Source organism: Pelodiscus sinensis, chromosome 1, assembly GCF_052426305.1.
Source record: "Pelodiscus sinensis isolate ZL-2025 chromosome 1, ASM5242630v1, whole genome shotgun sequence".
NCBI classification, from domain to species: domain Eukaryota; kingdom Metazoa; phylum Chordata; order Testudines; family Trionychidae; genus Pelodiscus; species Pelodiscus sinensis.
The window spans coordinates 292,618,378-292,637,499 of NC_143052.1; the positions used below are offsets into that span (position 1 = coordinate 292,618,378).

At 47.4% G+C, this 19,122-nt stretch overlaps 1 protein-coding gene across 2 annotated transcripts in view; it reads right to left on the minus strand.

The window, feature by feature from the left end:
- The window catches only part of RUBCNL (rubicon like autophagy enhancer), a 43,314-nt gene extending 25,153 nt beyond the window's left edge, over window positions 1-18,161 (minus strand). Inside the window, exons 1-3 of one of the 2 annotated variants that reach the window (XM_025182108.3) lie at window positions 17,961-18,161; window positions 4,733-4,834; window positions 2,475-2,595 (exon numbers count right to left, since the gene is read on the minus strand). In XM_025182108.3, coding sequence (XP_025037893.3) covers window positions 2,475-2,595; window positions 4,733-4,804 — 193 coding nt within the window. In that variant the 5' untranslated portion in view covers window positions 4,805-4,834; window positions 17,961-18,161. Of the gene's footprint in view, window positions 1-2,474; window positions 2,596-4,732; window positions 4,835-15,833; window positions 16,120-17,960 lie in introns of those variants that run through there. The other variant, XM_075919022.2, reaches the window with a different exon arrangement.
- Window positions 18,162-19,122: the final 961 nt, after the last annotated feature.

Sequence of the window (19,122 nt, forward strand, 5' to 3'; positions counted from 1 at the left end):
AGCCATTTTAGCAGATTAAAGACTACGCTGCCCAGCCAGTGATGAATTAGACACTGTAACAATGAGGCCCATTCCCGGAGACTCTGGCCAAATGGGATGCTCCTGGAAAAATTGATGCCCCTGCATTCCAATCTACTCCTCCCACCCTGTGCTTCTACCTGGGAACTAAGTCAGGCCATTGGGGAAATAACCCTGCTCTCAGAAGCCCCTACTTCCCAACCTCACTCCCCAGCCGGAGCGCTGGGTGGGCAGGGCAAGCCTCCTTTTTTGAGGCATAAAGGATCTTGTGCAAAAGGGGTTTTTGCACAGAACGGACCCGTCTACATGGCTTGTTTTTGCGCAAAATCCTCTTGCGCAAAAAGCATCGGCAGAGATATGCAAATGACAGCACAACAAATGCTAATGAGCAACAAATACCTGCAGCGTAGACGTAGCCTGAGATTCTACTACTGTACTTGGATTTCTTTTAGTGGGGAAGGGCGGGGGGGGGGGGAGAGATGAGAAGCAGTTTTAATAACTTCAATAGGTTGCACTTGCATGAGACCCTCCCCAAATGCACATCATCTTTTGTACAAAACATTCAAAATACAGCCTCTGATCTACCTTTGCTTCTTTTGCCAATCCTTTCAAACACAAGTTTCACCTGCCAAGTTTCACCTTCCCTGGCTCTCCTCCCCACACCCTCTTCCTCCGATCCTGCTCTTGCCCTTCAGAGTACAGCCTCTCCCCGAGTTACAAACGAGTTATGGGCCAAACACTTGGCCGTAACTCGATCCGTTCGTAAATCGGACCCCAATGAGTTACACGTGACTGTGCTGTTTGTAAGCACGGGTCGCGTTTGTAACTCGGGGACCACCTTTATGACTGCTCCATAGGAGCTTTGGTCGTAAGTGCGAATGGTCATAACTCGACTGTTCGCAACTTGGGGAGCGGCTGTATTTCAGATGGAAATCCCAAAACCAGGCTGACTTCCTCCACTACAAATCAGTTCTCTCCTCCTTCAGTGCTGCCATCATTCTTTCTAAACAGCTCTATCTCTCCTGTTCATTTGAATCCCACATTCACAACCTAGCTGCCTTTTTGTCATCTTGACTCACTTCCATGCATGGGGAAGGAACTCTCCAGAAACATGTGCCATTGTTACCACTATCTATCATGCACACCAACATGGTCTCATTGTTTCCCATCTGTCTGTATCCATTAGATATTTCTTGTCTTATATCTACACTGCATGAACTGTTTTCTCATTCAGTGTTTCTGCAGCACCTGGCAAAAATGTGTCTTAGCATGTAAGTAGGACTCCTTCGGTGTGTCTACACAACAGGGCTTAACTCAAAATAAGCTATGCAAATTGAGCTATGTTAATTGTGTAGCTTATTTCAGAATAGCTTATTTCAAAATTGGGAGCATCTACACAGCACTTATTTCGAAATAGAGCACTCTTCCTCCGACTTCCCTTACAATGAAGGTTACAGGAGTTGGAGTAAGTTGTCCTCCAGCTTGACAGTATTTCAACATTATTTCAAAATAACTTAATCCGCATATACACAGCAGGCAGTTATTTTGAAATAATGCTAGTTATTTTGAAATAATGTTGCTGTATAGATGTACCCTTAGACACTACAGTAATAATAAAGAGATTATTTTTCTTTCAATGGTCTCTACTGATTCCTTCAGCTTTCTAGCTACATCATCTAAAGCAAATCTTAAGTGAACAATGGAAGAGTCAGTACAAGCAGAAGTAGTGTAATTGTTGCCTAAAAACTGAGTGTTTCCAATGCTTGGGTTTTGGTTTGGGTAACCATTGAGTAAAATCCTTTTTGTCCATAAACTGGCTAACCCACCATCAACCAGGGCTTGCTGGGCCTCCAGAGCACACAGGCCCAGTAGGTCCACTGGCTCTCGTGGGACTACAGAGCCAGCAGGGCTGTTGCAGTCAGGGGCCAGGGCAGCAGTGGCAGGTAGCTTGGGAGAGGAGCCCAGCAGAGAGGCTGACACTCCACCCACAAGTCCTTTCCTAATCTGGAAAACTCCCTTGTCCAGGATCCGTCACGTCCTGAGGGAGTCAAGCCAGGGAGGTCCAATCTGTAGTCTGTTCCGAGTAACGACTTCATCTTGCAAAAACAACGAGAAGTCCTGTGGCACCTTATAGACTAACAGATTTATTGGAGCATAAGCATTCGTGAGCAAAGTGGGTTTTTGCCCACCAATGCTTATGAGCCAATACATCTGTTAGTCTATAGGATGCCACAGGACTCCTCGTTGTTTATGCAGATTCAGACTAACATGGCTACTCCTCTGATATTCATCTTGCAAAATATTAGTAGTCTGTTGAAGTCAAATACATTTTTAATTTGTCAGAGCTCAATAATTAAAAGGAATAAACAGATATCTACCATTTCTATTAATAATCTAACTGCCATGTCAGCAGTCATTCAGAATATAAATCAGTACATTTATTATGAAAGTCATACCTGAGAGAACTGAAATTTGAGGCGTCTGAGCAAGACAGCTTATTTTTTCTGGAACAAACACTGTAGTATTCCATGAACATAATGATTTGGAGACAGTTACTTTATTGCTTTGTTTGGTCAACTAAGACAAAAAAACAAAAAGACAATTGATCATGCACAATAACAATATTTTATTAAGCACAGCAGAGAAAAATAGATCTTAATCAAAACTTTTACAAAAATTCTCTAATCTTACCCCTTGTAATATTGTTGCATTCCTGGCTTTTAGATCACAACATATAACAGTCCAGGACCACCAACATGCTTCACAAATGTAATGGCCAGTACAACTATCTTATTTGTAATTATTTTTGAGAAAACAAAGTTACTAAAATTGCCCTGGAAAAAAGTCCCAAAATCTCTGAGAGAAGGAGGAAGAAATACGCTTTTCTTAGGCCCCAACCTTGTTAACACTTACGCACATGCTTATTTTACTACCATGAATATATGTATTTCTATTTAACTTTACTTTGAGTAGTTACGAAGGTATCTAAGCTTTTATAGGAATAGGTTAGTTTGGGCTGAATTAAAATGTTTAAGTACACTGGCATAACAGCCAAAGTGTTAAGAAAGAGGAACAGTGATTTTTGTAAGCTAACTAGGAACCAGTGCCCCCTGCTCACTACGCTCGCCAACCCCTTATCTCAGGGGGTAGGAAGCCCCAGCTTCCCCTGGCTGTCAGGGAGGGTCAGGCCAAGGTTGGCAGGACTGGCCTGCACCAACTCTCTCCCCTCCCTGAGCCGCCAGGACCTCCAAGGCCAGTCCAGTCCTGGCTAGCTCTCACTGGGAGGCTGGGCTGGCCCAAGGCTGGCCCAGTTCTTTCCCTCTGGTCACCAGGGGCGAGAGTGGCCTTGTAGGCCCCGTGCTCTTCGCCCCCTCTTCCCCCAGCCCTCTCCTCACAAGTGGACCCCAGCTCTTGGGCCCCCCTGCCCTCGCTTCTCCCCCCCCAGCTGCCAGGGAGGGAGGCCAGGGTGAGGTAGCACCGCTCTGGCTCTCTCCCTAGGCATCAGGAGATGCAGGGACAAAGCTGTGCCAGGCCCAGCTCTTCCCCAGCAGGCACAGATGGCCTGGGACCGAGGCCACCATGGCCCTGGCTCATTCCCCGCTGGCCACCAGGGCGGGTCCGAGGCTGCCCTGGTTCTTCCCTCACGCCTCCAGAGGCCACAGCTGCCCCTGCCGCCTCACCCCTGCCTCTTTGCTTCCCCCCCCCTTCAGTCCCGTCCCCCCCGCCACTCCCCACGGCCGTCAGGGAGTTGGGCTGAGCTGAAGCAGACCTGGCTCTCTCCCTCCAGCTGTGGGGGGGGAAGGCCTTGCAGCTCCCTGCCCCCCTCCCCGTTCATGAGGGGGAGGAGGTACAACTCCCAAACCATCCCCCACAACGCTCCGAGGAAGCCGTGTGGCTGCTGCCCCCTTCCCCAGTACCGGGGAGGCCATGCAGCCCTCAGCACTGGTAAGGGAGGGACGGAGGGAGAGAGGGAGCCCAGTGGCTGAGGAGGGTGGGACTGCAGGCCGCAGTGATGTGGTGACTCCCAGCACTCAAACCCGTTTGGACTGCAAGCCAGAAACCTCTTCCTCTTCTCCCATCCTCCCTTCCCCCAGCTGCCCTGCACGAGGCACTGGTCAGGGCTGCTTGGGGTACAGGTTAACATCCTAATAGGTATCTAAAGCAAAACTCACATATTTCCATGTTAGCTGTAGAATAGCTAATGAGAACAACTACCTATTAAGTTATACTTAACATCTTTTGAATTCAATAACCTCAAAGTTAGGAAAACATTCTGTTAAACACCTTATTTGCTTTAGTCCCTTTTTCACAAAATGGCACCACATTTTTAAAAATTAACATTTCCAAACATGCCATATTTGTATACCCTCCAACACATGCAAATATACTATAAACTAGCACTATCAAGCCCAACATTTCTTACAAGTACATTAACTATTTAGAAATCAGTCAGTCAAGAGCCAAACTTATCAATAGTAGAGTGCACAACTTTAATCAAAACAACTCATCACAACCAATTTTAGTTTTTCATAAAATAAATAATACATTTGGTTTTCAATTTGTGTTGGGCTTAAAATCCAAGTTCATCATGAAACCAATAGCAATTTATGGATTTAGCACCTACTGCAACTAAACTAAATGCTATAAGTTATTTCTAGTCAATCATTTCAGAAGAACAAGAAGAAGAATAGGAAACAAGAATCTCTCTCCTTACCTTTTGAGCACTTAGCTGTTTGAAGCCCTGTGTTCTATTGTAGCTAGTTAGTGATCCTGCCTGGAGAGACATTATGGGAAAATCTTCATTTTTTTAAACTACCTGGAAACAATTGAGAAAAGATGATAACCGTTACTAACTTAATCATGCTTTCATTTTGTTCTGCAGTCTTTAAATACAAGCTAGATTAATGACATTTGTAGAAATGTAATGGGTCCAGTAGGTGAGTTGAGACTGTATTTTCACTATAAAAAGAGAAAAAAGACTCAGTCATAATATAAATTCCCATACACATTCTCCACACTAGAGATCTTACAGAGGCACTTCAATAGCAATGCAGCTGCACAGCTTTAAAATCTCCCATGTAGTTGGTCTATGCTGACAGGAGAGAGTTCTCCCCGAAAATATAGTTAAACTACCACTAACAAGCATCTTACAACTGACATAGTGCTGTCTGCACTGGTGCTTTGGTCAGTGTAACCTGTATCCATCAGGGGTGTGTTTTTACACCCCTGTGCAACATAAACTTTACCAACAAAAAAGTTAGTGTAGACATAGCCTTAATGTTTTATTTTTATAAAGAAAAATGTTTAAAATGTGATAGCCCTACTCAATCTCCTTTATAGTTACAAAAAATAGGATTTACTGGTAATGGGTATGACAACATAGTATTTTTCTCAAACATTATTGTAAATCTAACTGTGTTAAGGGAATTTGATAGGACAAAGCTTGTTGCAGGCAAGCAAGTTTTTCCTTATGTAAGCGGTTAACTTAGAGAACTTATGCTTGCTGCTTCATGGAAACCTTTGAAAAACATTTAATTTAGAACATGCCCGGGCTAAGAGATAGAAGATGCCTTACTGGAATTGATTGTGTCTGTCTGTCTGTGTCTCTCATTATTAAAGAAATAACTGATGTGTATTTCAACACTTGTTCTTTTGTTGAGGATATCTGTAAATAAGATTTTGCAGCTTTAATTATCTTTTCCTATCTGCACTCAATATTTTCAACTGCAGTTAGCAGGTCTATACCATGCAGCTGTTAATGTACTAGCCACCAGTCTGTAGTGATACTCTCAGTTAGTACCAGAGCTGAATTAAGGAACAGGCATTATGAGGTCCAGCTCTTAAGGGTCACATGAAGAAATCAGTTTTCACATTAAAAGTAAGTTTCTAGCCCTGCTGATAGGAAAGAAAAGCTTGAAAATGTGAACTGGATGTAATTGATGTCTACAAACAGCTAAATAGCTCCAAGCAATCTGAATAGCCCCAATCGTCTTAATTCTAAAACCCACTTCCATTGATGTGTGATATGTCTAAATGGCTAGGTTGCTTTAATTTATTCAGCCTTGTTCATTATCTCACATGGACAACATGGTATTAACAGTGGATGTTGTTTAAACATTAAAAAAACCCAAACCCCAAAACCTATTATTGACAACACTTTAGGGCCTTATTGTGTCATATCTACTGAACTCAGAACACCCTAGTACAGCAGTTCTCAAACTTTTTGGGCTCTGGAACCCTTTACATGCATAAAAATTTATGCGGAGCCCCAGCGGTCCACTGATTGTATGTGTTGTACCTATCGATGTTTCCCGTTTGTCAACCTCGCAGAGCCCCTGAAGATGTCTCGTGGAGCGCTGGGGCTCCGCGGAGCACAGTTTGAGAAACACTGCCCTAGTGCAACCAATTAGAGTCTATTGAAAATAAACAAGTCCATTATTTATTTAAATAATGGGCTTGTTTGTTTTTTAATGTTCTGTTTGTGTATACAGAGTGAAATTGACATTTACTGACATAAATATGTTGTCAGTATATGTCAATTTCACTGTGTATACACAAACAGAACATTATTTCCATCAATGATAATCAAAATGTATAGATAGGAAAATAAGAAAAATACTGCTTGAAAATGAGTTTGATTTAAGAATATTTAATTTACTTGGTACATTCTGACATATGATGTTCACCATTTGTGTTTTAATGTTTATGAAGCTTTAAAATTTTGAATCTCAACATATACTCTTCGGAAATAATTATTGTCTGACCTCTCGCCAATTTCCCACAACTGTGAAAATGTTAAATCAAACAAACAAAATGTTTAAAAGCTTTTAAAAAAAATCAGTATTATCCATTAAAAACATTTTTAAAAAATCAAATTCTGTAACCCATAGATGTATTCACAGATCTACGTAGTACTTTATGTGAAACTATCCAACCTTAGAAGAAGCCATTAAACGACACAGAAATAGATCATGTTCCAATAAAAATGTTTTAAATAAATCATTAAAGAGACAAGGTAGAGGAGGTAAAAGTTTTGGGCTTGCAGGTCTTTCTGTGGTTTGGAAAAGAGAAGTTCAAAAGCATGTAGTTAAACAAGATATCATCATCTTTATTTTGCATGCAACAGAATACAATGTGAGAATACTGAAAGCCTTAAAAACACTGTTGAAGACTGAATTAAACCAGATCAGCTGCTACAAAAGTCCAATTTATTGTCCAGTATATATTTATTGATGTCTGTACAGTGCCATGGATGTATGCTGTACTTTATTAATAAATCCATTTCAAACCCAGAGATTACAATCTAGCACCCTAATGCTTATATAAATGCATAACTTCAACGGCTGGTTTCAAAATAATTATTCAGATACATATAATTAAAAGTACACAAGTATTTGCAGGACTAGGGCGTCATAAAAGCTAACTTAAAGAAGTACTGTTGCAGAAATAGCCTCTGATTTATGCTTAAGTATCTTCTGATAAGGGTCACTGTCAATGTTTCCTCATCTTTTTCATCCATGTGCAGAAATTTTTTTTAATGTGCACTAGGGATATGTAAAGTTAGCTTGATAACCAGTGAGCATCACCCTAAATGGGTAATGCTTACCGCAGTGGTCACCAACCAGTAGATCAGGATCTACTGGTAGATCTTGGAGCCTCTGACAGGTGCTCCTAACTGGTTTGGCCAAGAGGCCATCAAGCGCAACACTTCAGCTGCCCCGTCCTCAGACTGCTGCACATCTCCTGCCCTTTGCCTTGGAGATATCTCCTCAGGAGCCTCCTGCTTTCTGTGCAGGGCAGGGGAGGGAGAGGAGGAGTTCTGATGTCAGGGCACTCTGTATCCTATCTCCACAGAGCAGACGCAGGGCACAACAAGACTTGGGATGGAGTTTGCTGGCTGCTTTTGGGAATGGTGGAGGGCCAGGACAAGGGAGAGCCTGTCTTTGCCCCACTGCACCACCACCCAGGAGCTACTTGCAGTAAGCAGTGCCCAGCTGGTGCCCACATCCAGAAACCTTACCCCAGGCATGAACCCGCTCCTACGCTCCAAGCTCCTGCCCCACCCCCAAGCACCCAGCTTCCAAATGCCCTCCCTGAGCCTACACCTAGAACCCCCTCCAGCACTCCAACTGCCTGCCCCAAGATCAGCCCCTCTTACGCTTCAAATCCCTTAATCCAAGACCAGAGCCTGCACCCCGACCCTCTGCCCTTACCTGGTGAAAGTGAGGGAGGGTGGGAAAGGGAGGGAGGAAGGAATGAGCAGGGGTCTAGGGTATTTGGGTCTGAGGTAGATATTGGATTGCACTTAAATTCAAAAAGTGATCTCGTGCTTAAAAAGGTTGGAGACCACTGGCTTACCGGTTCCAGTTAACCAGACTAGGCCCTGTTGCCCCACAGGCAGGGACTGCTCCTGCATCCAGAGCAGCGTCTGCCTGCGAGGAGCCACAGCCCACCGCACACATAGGCTGGAGCAGTCCCCAGCTCAAATCCTGCTTAGTCAATTAACTAGTGAAAATATTAGGCTGGCTTAATGTTAACTGATTAACTGGGATTGTATATCCCGAATGTGCACCAAGGCATGTGTGAATGTGCACCACCAGCAGAAATAAAACCGAACTGCAGGTGCTCTGCCAAGCAACTGGGCAGCATCTGAATATCTCCTGAGCGGACACACAAGTGCCTGTCTTACAGAGAACACTGATCACTGTTCATCTTTAAAAAGCAGATTAGGACAGATTCAGCCCTGGTATAAAGCAGGTGGTACTTCAGTAGTTAAACCAGCTTAATATTGCGCTGAGTATAAGCCAACAAGTGGTCATGGGAATAATGACCCTAGTACAGATGCCCATGAAGCATTTCTAACAAAATGGAAAATACTCAAGGAGTGAGTTATTAATGTCATTTGGTACAAGCCTTGTACAATATGTGGTGTATCTCGTCCATTCCATTAAATGATCCAACAATATTAAGCCAAACAATCATTACCCTGTTGTATTAACTGACAGAGGAAAAATAAGAGACAAAACACACCATATTACACCAGATTAGGGGGCTGGAGCACATGATTTACCAGGAGAGGCTGAGGGATTTGGGCTTGTTTAGTCTGCAGAAGAGTGAGGGGGGATTTAACAGCAGCCTTTAACCACCTAAAGGGGGGTTTCAAAGAGGATGGAGAGAGGCTGTTTTCAGTGGGGACAGATGGAAGAATGAGGAGCAATGGTTTAAAGTTGCAGTGGGGGAGGTCTAGGTTAAATATTAGGAAAAACTATTTTACTGGGGGGGGGGGGACATTGGAGTGGGTTACCTAGGGACATTTTAGAATCTCCATCCCTAGAGATTTTAAAGTCCTGGTCTGACAAAGCCCTGGCTGGGATGATTTAGTTGGGATTGGTCTTCCTTTGGGTAGGGGGTTGGACTCAATGACCTCCTGAGGTCTCTTCCAAACCTATGATTCTATGATACCCTTTGACATTCTTCACAAAACCATCATCTGTATCTGATCTGTCAGTCCACGTCCTAATGGAAGCCTGTGTAACACCAAAAAAAAAAGTCTGGGAAATTCAATTCATAACTCTACTACACACTAAAAATCATGTCTTAAATCTACACTGCAGCTTTACTGTGTGTGTGCTGCAACTTTCCAGCTCAGAAGTGTGAGAACGCCCCCTGAATGCAGCAAGGTACAGCTCTGTAAAGCATCAGTGTAAACTGGGGCATAAGAGCTAGGAACCAAGCACCCAATGCTATTAGCTCCCCTCCTGGAGGTGGTCAGATACTGGATTTATATCTCATTCTGTAACCCCCCAATCCCTTTTTCTGTCCTATGACTGGGGGAGTATTAACGAGACACTTCACTTTCAATGGTCCCTTAGAATAGGTGTTAACTATTTATGATAAACCATCTGTTCCACCTTGTGTTTAACTGTGAAACTGAGTACCTTTCCCAGACATGAAGAAGATTCTGAGTAAAACTCTGTCTACACGGGATGCAGGACCTCTTTTGGGTCAGGGGGCCTTGGCCCACAAAAAAAAAAAAAAAAAATCTGTCAGGTGCTGCACAGAAGTGAGAAGCAAAAAAACCGCAAACCCAAAAAAACCTCATTGACATGGCTGACAACTGAGAAGCAGAAAGACACTCCCCACAGTAGTAAGATGAGGACATAAGATATAAGGACAGGTCTGGTCTGTGGCCTAAGACCTAGCTAATAATGAACTTTCCTTTAGCCATGTTTTGTTAAGATAAGCAGGAAACAACCTTGTTTGTTTAACTAGACATGAAACAAGCTGATGCAGTATAACCCCTGGAGAGCAGTAATGGGGGGAGGGGAGGCTTATCATGAATTATAAGCACATAACTCACTGAGAGGGGTCGGGAAGTCTGCTTCTCAGTTCAGGAAAAGGATCTAAGACAACAGCTTGATGTTTACTTCCCTGGATACCAACTCAGGGTCAAGAAAAGGTTGAGGCTGATACATGATGGATGGAGATGGTCTAATAAGATCACGAGGCACAAGGTGATTGGTGATAGCCTGGCAGCATCAGAGGGTGGGTCAGCAGTGATGTGTTTGTACCTGTATATAAGGTGGTGTCTTGGGGGACAGTCTTTGAATGGCCCGGGGGGCAATGGATGTGTTCCATTATTTTGAGCCATTCATTGTTACGGAGTACAAATGCACAGTGGTTCAGTAGAGTCTACTGACAACTATTAATGTATTTTGCTTAACAATAAACCTAGCCTGGCACCTTCGATCCTTATCTGATTTGTGGTCTTTGGAGGCTCCCTTGGAGTCTGCTGTGAAGACTAAGTGCACTAGTCTACACAGCACACATCACTGAGCACACACGCAGGCAGCCTTCTGATTATCATCATCGATGGAGTCAGAGATATGCGAGCATTGCTGAACAGCTGCCTGAGTAACTACACCTACACGCATCCAGTAGCCTACGCGGGGGAAGGCTTTATCTTCCCAAACCACCAGGTACGGCCACCCCCTCACTCCACCCCCAGAACACCTGCTGCAGGCAGTGTCTTTCTGCCCGCAGTGCCTGCCTTCCCCATGCGCCTGGCTGCGGAGGCTGGAACTACATAGTTTCTCTCCACCTCTGGTGCTCCAGGAAGGAGCAAGCCAAGCTATGTGCCTTCCTCCCTCCCTGGTGCTCTGGAGGCTGAGGAGGCTGGACACATGCATCTCTTCCCCTCCCTGTGCCGGGGAGGAGGTGTGTGAGCTTGGTGCTACCCCGCCTCCTCCCCTTCCTGCTGGGGGTGGGGCTTCAGCAGAGGGGGCAGGACTGTAGGTGGGGCTGGAAGCCTGCTTCTCCCAGCCCCAGCTGCACCAACAGCCCATGAACTCCTCGCATTCCCCTTTCACAACAGAGCCTGGGGAGATCCCAAGCCAGTAGATTTTGTGTCCCACCCAGGCTCTTGGGTGGGGCCTAAAATGAGGGGGTCAGTGTGTGGGAGGTGGGTGCTGGGAAGCAGGCTTGAGGTTTGGGCAGGTGGTGGATCTGGGAGGGTGGTAAGAGTGCAGGAGCAGAGAGGGGATGCAATAATGGGCTGGAAAGGGGGTGGAGGCACAGGGTTGGAACACCAGTACCAGCTCCCAAATGCTGGGGGGAGCCCCATGCCTCCAGGGACAGATCCAGGCAAGCAGGTGGCTGCATCCAGCCCCTGGGCCCTAGGTTCCTCACCCTGGTCACTGTCAAAGTTCACAGGTGCCACACACACACACACACACACACACACACACACACACGAAAGACAAAAGTTTTCCCCTAGACAAGTAATAGTGCAAAGGGCTCATTGTCTACAGAAAAGCCCTTCTACCAACAATGCAATCACCACTCCTGGGGTTGGAAGTATTTTGTCAGCAAAAATGTGAATAAACTGTGTTTACATTGCCTGAATTTTAGCCACACAGCTGTGTGGCTAAAAGTTGTGAAGTATAGACAAAGTCTAAGTCAAAAGCTTTTCATTTTCATCAACCAAAGGTATTACCTAGCCCACTTTGTCTCAGGTAAAAAAAAACCAACAACCCAACAACACACTTTTCAATTGGACTGAACTGACCTCTTAACCTTAGTTAAAATGCAAATTAACATGTTTGAAACAGCGTTAGCTGTTATTTCCGCTCCCCCCCCACACACACACACCCTTTGGCAACAACAGGGCAGCAATAAAAGGACTTCAAGCACCTTAATGAGAGTTTTTTTAACTGTGTTAAGCAAACCTAATTGAAAATGAATCCTTTTTGCCTATTAAAACAGGAATTTAGAGTGTGGCTCCAATAGCTTGTACCTCACCCTGGCTTTCCTCTGAATAAATTCAAGCTTTGCCTATGCTAGGGAAAATGTGGTTCTCTCAACTAACAACTACTTAGTTACTAGCATGAACTAAAAGTCCTAGTGTAGACAAACATGTTAAAAACAACAAATGGTCTATCAGCACCTTCAAGACTAACAAAACATCAGCGGTCTCCAACCTTTTTACACCCACGGTCACTTTTTAAATGACAGAACAAGCCAAGATCTACAGCCCTACCCCTTCCTTAAAGCCCCACCCTCTCTATTCTCCTCCTCTCCATCACTTGCTATCGACGACCCTTATAATGTTGCTTTTTTCCCCAAGTCTTCTGTAGGACAGAAGCTTCATTAATGTGGCCCCAACTGTTTTGGTGGGAGCGGGGACATAGTACTGGGGAACGGTGCTAGTGGGTGCTTCTGCAGGGGACAGGGTGCCAGTGAGGACCAAGTTCTGCAGCTGGGGACAGGGGACAGGAGAGAGGGGACAGGGTGCCAGTGGGGACAGGTTTCTGAGGCTGGGAAGTGGGGAGAAGGAACACGGTGCCGGGAGGTCAGAGGACAGGATGCCAGTGGGGACAGGTTTCTGAGGCTGGGGACAGGGTGACAGTGGGGACAGGTTTCTGAGAGTGGGGAGAGGGAACAGAGGAGTGGGGAGAGGGAAGAGGGAACACGGAAGTGAGGAGAAGGGAGTGGGGAGAGGGAACAGGGGGTCAGAGAGTCCCCTGCACCCGCCTCCTCCCAGGATTCTCCTCCCCACGCGCGTCTGCCCCGGGGCCAAACCCCCGCGCACACCTGCCCCAGGGCCAAACCCTGCTCTCACGGCACAGGGAAACCCTTGCACTCGACTCACCCCTTCTGCAGCACAGGGAAACCACCGCACTCCTCCTCCGGGGCCCACGCCACTGAGCTGTGGGAGGGGAGCAGCCAGTGCACTTCCAGAACAGCCGGAAGTGGCGTGAAGCTGCATACAGGACTTCCGTCCACCCCGCAGGAAGCCTGCACTATGCTGGAGGTAGGTAGTGGGGCTTCTCGGGGGAGGGGGAAAATAGGGGGCCCGAACGCCTCGCGATCGACTGGTTGAGGCCTCGTGATCGACCAGTCAATTGTGATTGACCAGTTGGTGACCATGGATGTAGATGGTATCATGAGCTTTCATGGTACAACTCATTGTTTTTTTAAGTTTTGCCAGTTATAGACTAACTCAGCTACCTCTCTGAAGATGTTAAAAACACAACATTTTTCAGACACACTCTCAGAGCTTGACTCTGCTACGCTTCATAATTTTCCCAAGCTGCACTAGAGTGAGACTTATGTTATTCTTGATGATTTTACTACCTTCAAAAGATTCTGGGCAGCAGCACTGAAGCTGACCAAATTAGGCCAGTTTGTCTTTGCTGCCCTTAGAAAAGCAGGAGGCAACAGTAGGACTGGATATCTCCACAGATTTACCACATTCTTTGCCATCATAAAGACCCCTCCCCGCAAAATCCCACAGGTTTAAATTCTTCAGAAATTGACAGCTAACTAACACACACACACACACACACACACATACACACACAAACACACCTGTTTCCTGCTTTCCATTTGCATTCCTCCCCTCCAGACCACGGACGATAAACATTAACTGATTCTAGAGATCAGGAATACTGAGTAGATATTATACCTATAAAGAAAGCCACTAACTTTGCATAAAGTGCAGTAAGTTGGGTGGGGGGGGCGGAGTTACATAAAACACTAAATAAATGCTATTATATTAGTGTGCATCTTACTGACAAAAGAAATTCAACCTCTCACCAACCAAAAACATGTAAGCCTCCTGCAAGAAATTTATAAAAATACTTACAGGCTAAAGTAAAAAAACAAAAAACAAAAAACACACTACTGAGAAAACAAATGCAAATTTTAACCGTTGTGTTCCAGTACCACTCCTAATTCAGCTAGCATTAACTGACACTGTTTGCAGTCATTGCTGACTCGGTTATATCTTTTGGGAGTCTAGCTGATATTTTTTTGGGACAGGTTTAATCTCACACAAGTATTGCAGGTTTCTTATGACTGATTCTCCTAGCATTTTAATCTCACACAAGTATTGCAGGTTTCTTATGACTGATTCTCCTAGCATCCACTTCTGACTATTAGCTGATGCAATCAAATTACAAGGATACCTGTCCAGCCACTCCATGCCACACAATGACAGGTAATGTGGCTATGACTATTTACTTTGAGCCCTTTCTTACCCAGCCCCAGTGCAAGCCAGCTTCTGGCACAGGTCAGAGCAGGCTTTGATCAGCACTGGCAGGAGGAAATGGAGTGTTTGGGGCAAGCACCCGGTTAGGCTGGCAGCCAGGACAGAAAGAGACTTGGAAGCCAGAGCTGCCTTTGATCTTGTCCAGTTCCAGCCACTATCCCCTCCCTCCCCCTGGCCAGCGCTTCCCTGCTCTCGGGATGGGGTCGAAGGCGCGGCTCAGCCCCCCAGGCGCTGCTTTCACTCCCTGCAGAACGGGAACCTTCGCTGGGTCATTCCGAAACCGAACCCCAGCAGCAGCCTCCGCTTCCGCGCGCACCAGCCGAGCTGCAGGGCCGGGATCCTCAAGCCTCCGGCTCTCTGCAATGCCCGCCTCTGCTCCGGGCGGCCACGCGGTGCCCACTCACACGGCGGCATCGCTATCCCCACCGCCGCGATCATCAGCCCCCCTCCGCCCAGCGACCGGCACCCCCCTCCGCTTACCCCCCCAGCGACCCGCACCCCCCTCCGCCTGTCCCCCCCAGCGACCCGCACCCCCCTCCGCTTACCCCCCCAGCGACCCGCACCCCCCTCCGCTTACCCCCCCAGCGACCCGCACCCCCCTCCGCTTACCCCCCCAGCGACCCGCACCCCCCTCCGCTTACCCCCCCAGCGACCCGCACCCCCCTCCGCCTGTCCCCCCCAGCGACCCGCACCCCCCTCCGCTTACCCCCCCAGCGACCCGCACCCCCCTCCGCTTACCCCCCCAGCGACCTGCACCCCCCTCCGCTTACCCCCCCAGCGACCTGCACCCCCCTCCGCTTACCCCCCCAGCGACCTGCACCCCCCTCCGCTTACCCCCCCAGCGACCCGCACCCCCCTCCGCTTACCCCCCCCCCCCAGCGACCGGCACCCCCCTCCGCTTACCCCCCCAGCGACCTGCACCCCCCTCCGCTTACCCCCCCAGCGACCCCCCCAGCACCCCCCCCTCCGCTTACCCCCCCCCCAGCGACCCGCACCCCCCTCCGCTTACCCCCCCAGCCCCCCTGACCCCCCCCGACCTGCACCCCCCTCCGCTTACCCCCCCCCCCAGCGACCTGCACCCCCCTCCGCTTACCCCCCCAGCGACCTGCACCCCCCTCCGCTTACCCCCCCAGCGACCTGCACCCCCCTCCGCTTACCCCCCCAGCGACCCGCACCCCCCTCCGCTTACCCTCCCCAGCGACCGGCACCCCCCTCCGCTTGTCCCCCCCCGCGACCCGCACCCCTCCTCCCAGCAATTCCTTACCTGTCCCGGGTTCCGCAGTCGCGCCCCGACGCCGCTCCCCGGCCCAGAGCCCCGCCACTGGAATTAGCAGCGACCGACGCGGCGCTGCCCCCGCTCCGCCTGGCCCCTCACCCGCGCATCAGCCTCGCTGGGCAACCAGCCTCTGCCCCGCGCGCAGGTTGTGAGGGTTGGGCGCAGTCCCGCTTGCAGCGCCGGGCTGGGAGGGGGGCGCTCGCTCGCTGCCGCACACACCCGGCCAGACAGGCTGCTGCCGCCTCTAGCAACAGCTCGCAAGTCTTCCCGCGGCCCGCCCTGACCTGACCTCCTGCTGCTCCCTAGCGGGTTGCGTGGGGCGGGGCAGGGGCAGTCCCGATGCGGACCGGCGCCCGCCCAGCCTACAGCCCTCCAGGTCCTCGCTTGCAGGTTGGGTGCAGGGCTGCCTCCTGGGCGTCAGGCTGCCCCCAAAGCAACAGCTTCTATTACCCGCCTTGAGTGCAGGGCTGCAGGGGGCCTATTACATCCTCCTTCCAACTCAGCCAGGCAATATTTGGATCTGCACATCCTGAACTCAAAACTCCAGGTTTCTAGTGGAGTGCCCCAAGGTTCGGTTCTAAGGACCGGTTTTGTTCAATATCTTTATTAATGACCTGGATGAGGGGATAGATTGCACCCTCAGCAAGTTTGCAGATGACACTAAGCTGGGGGGAGAGGTAGATACGCTTAAGGGCAGAGATAGGGTCCAGAGTGACATAGACAAATTGGAGGATTGGGCCACTAGAAATCTCATGAGATTCAACAAAGACAAGTGTAGAGTCCTGCACTTGGGACGGAAGAATCCCAAGCATAGTTACAGGCTGGGGACCAACCAGCTTAAGTAGTAGTTCTGCAGAAAAGGACCTGAGGGGTTACAGTGGATGAGAAGCTAGATATGAGTCAACATTGTGCCCTTGCAGCCAAGAAGGTTAATGGCATATTAGGATGCATTAAGAGGAGCATTGCCAGCAGATCCAGAGATGTCATTATTCCCCTTTATTCGGCTTTGGTGAGGCCACATCTGGAGTATTGTGTCCAGTTCTGGGCTCCCCCACTACAAAAAGGATGCGGATGCATTGGAGAGGGTCCAGCATAGGGCAACCAAAATGATTAGGGAGCTGGAGCACGTGACCTGCGAGAAGAGACTGAAGGATTTAGGTTTGTTTAGTCTGCAAAAGAGAGGAGTGAGGGGGGATTTGATAGCAGCCTTCAACTTCCTGAAGGGAGGTTCCAAAGAGGATGGAGAGAGGCTGTTCATGGTAGTGATGGATGGCAGAATAAGGAGCAATGGTCTCAAGTTAAAGTGGGAGAGGTCTAGGTTGGATATTAGGAAAAACTATTTCACTAGGAGGGTGGTGAAGCACTGGAATGGGTTACCTAGGGAGGAGGTGGAATCTCCATCCCTAGAAGTTTTTAAGTCTTGGCTTGACAAAGCCCTGGCTGGGTTGATTTAGCTGAGATTGGTCCTGCCTTGGGCAGGGAGCTGGACTTCATGACCTCCTGAGGTCTCTTCCAGCTCTGATTCTATGATTGAATCATCAGTAAACATTTGCAAAGCCCAGAAAAATGAATACTCTTTTGTACTCCTTTGAAAAAGGCATTGCCCAGCTGTGGAGGTCCTTCACCTTCTGGTGGTACATCCTATTGCCCTCTTGCCAAAGGATATTATTCAAAAATGCTGTGTGTTGGGATATGTAATAATTAATAGGGGGCTGGGATAGCGGTAAGGAGTTCAGCCACAGTAGGCATTACCCTTGAACATGCTCTTTCCCTTCTTTTTTGCAGCCTAGAAAAATAGATAAGCATGCAGCTGCTCTTCTTTGTTGTGTCTTTTGCTTATCCTTATTGACTCTGTATAAAATATCTTCAGAGTTCAATTTCTTGTAATCTCTGTAACCTGCTGATTTAGAAGGTTTGTAGTGTTCGTAGAAAAGTATTAATTTAAGTTAAAATTCTGAAAATGGTAATTAGGGGCAGGTATAATAATATTCATCACCTGCTTATTAATATTCATTTTATGGGAGTTAACATTACTAAATAAGGTTTTAGGAAAAGTAGTGATAGACATGTCTTATCATAGACATACTAAAACAGATAAAAGGATTTAATTGGTACCTGTTGGTTGCCACTCAGACGTTGTGTTGAATGTCTGAGGTAAATGTGTGTGGGCAATAAAGCAGTTCCGTTTACCCCTTCTGCTCCTGGGTTGCCTGTTTCTTCTCTAACATTGTGGATGATGGTCAAAGGTACATTTTTCCAGTTTCACATATAATCTTTCCATGTCATAGTCTTCCCAGGTGAATGTGGTAACAGTGTTACTCAGGTTTATCTGAAAACACAAGTAACTCATTAAGGCAGATGACTGCATTTTACTCCAAGATGTGTCTAAATTCATTGTTCATAAAGTGTGGAAAGGTCCCAGGAGCATTGGTGAGACCAAATGGCATTACTGAATATTCAGAATGCCCATAGTGGGTTTGAAAGGCCGTCTTCCATTTGTCTTCTCCTGTAATGCACACCAGCTTGTAAACCCCCTCTTCCCTGAGGTCCAATTGTTAAAAATTCTAGAAGACTGCATATGATGTAGCATCTCCAAGATTAGGAGCTTTTCAAACTATCCCCTGGTTTAAGATCTAAGAATCTATGCAAACAAAAAGGACCAGAGCCAATGTTCCCTCTAAGCTGCAGGGAACCACAGCTTCACAAGTGATTAATCAGCCCCACCCTGGCCGTGGCTGATTAATCACCTGTGAAGCTGTGCTGACTGGCAGTTTAGAGGGAACACTGACCAGAGCCCTTGCTGAGGGAGGTGGAATGACAGATAAAGGCCTTGGCTTGGTTATCCTGGATGTACACATGAAGGACTACCAGTTTCAGCTTAGATACTGCATTGATCCATCCTCAATAGACCTTCACAGTGGTTTGAAGGTCTATGGAGCTGTCAGAATCCCAGTGCTGAAGTGCTCTTTCGAAAAAAAGCACTATGTAATGCAAACTGTGCTTTTTTGAAAGAGAGCATCCAGACTGCCTCGGTGCTCTCTTTTGAAAAGGCGGCTTGCTTTTTCAAAAGTACTGGTTGTAGTCTAGACACTCTTTTTCGAAAGAGGCTTTCAGTCTAGACGTAGCCCTAGTGTCATGATGGAGCAACAGAACATGAGGATACTTTAGACCAGCAATGAGCAACCGAGGCCAGTGAATGGGCTGCATGAGAGGCTCTCCTTCATCTCAGTGGGCTGCAAGATTGTCATAACCAAGATGGTCTCCCAAGATAGGGTTA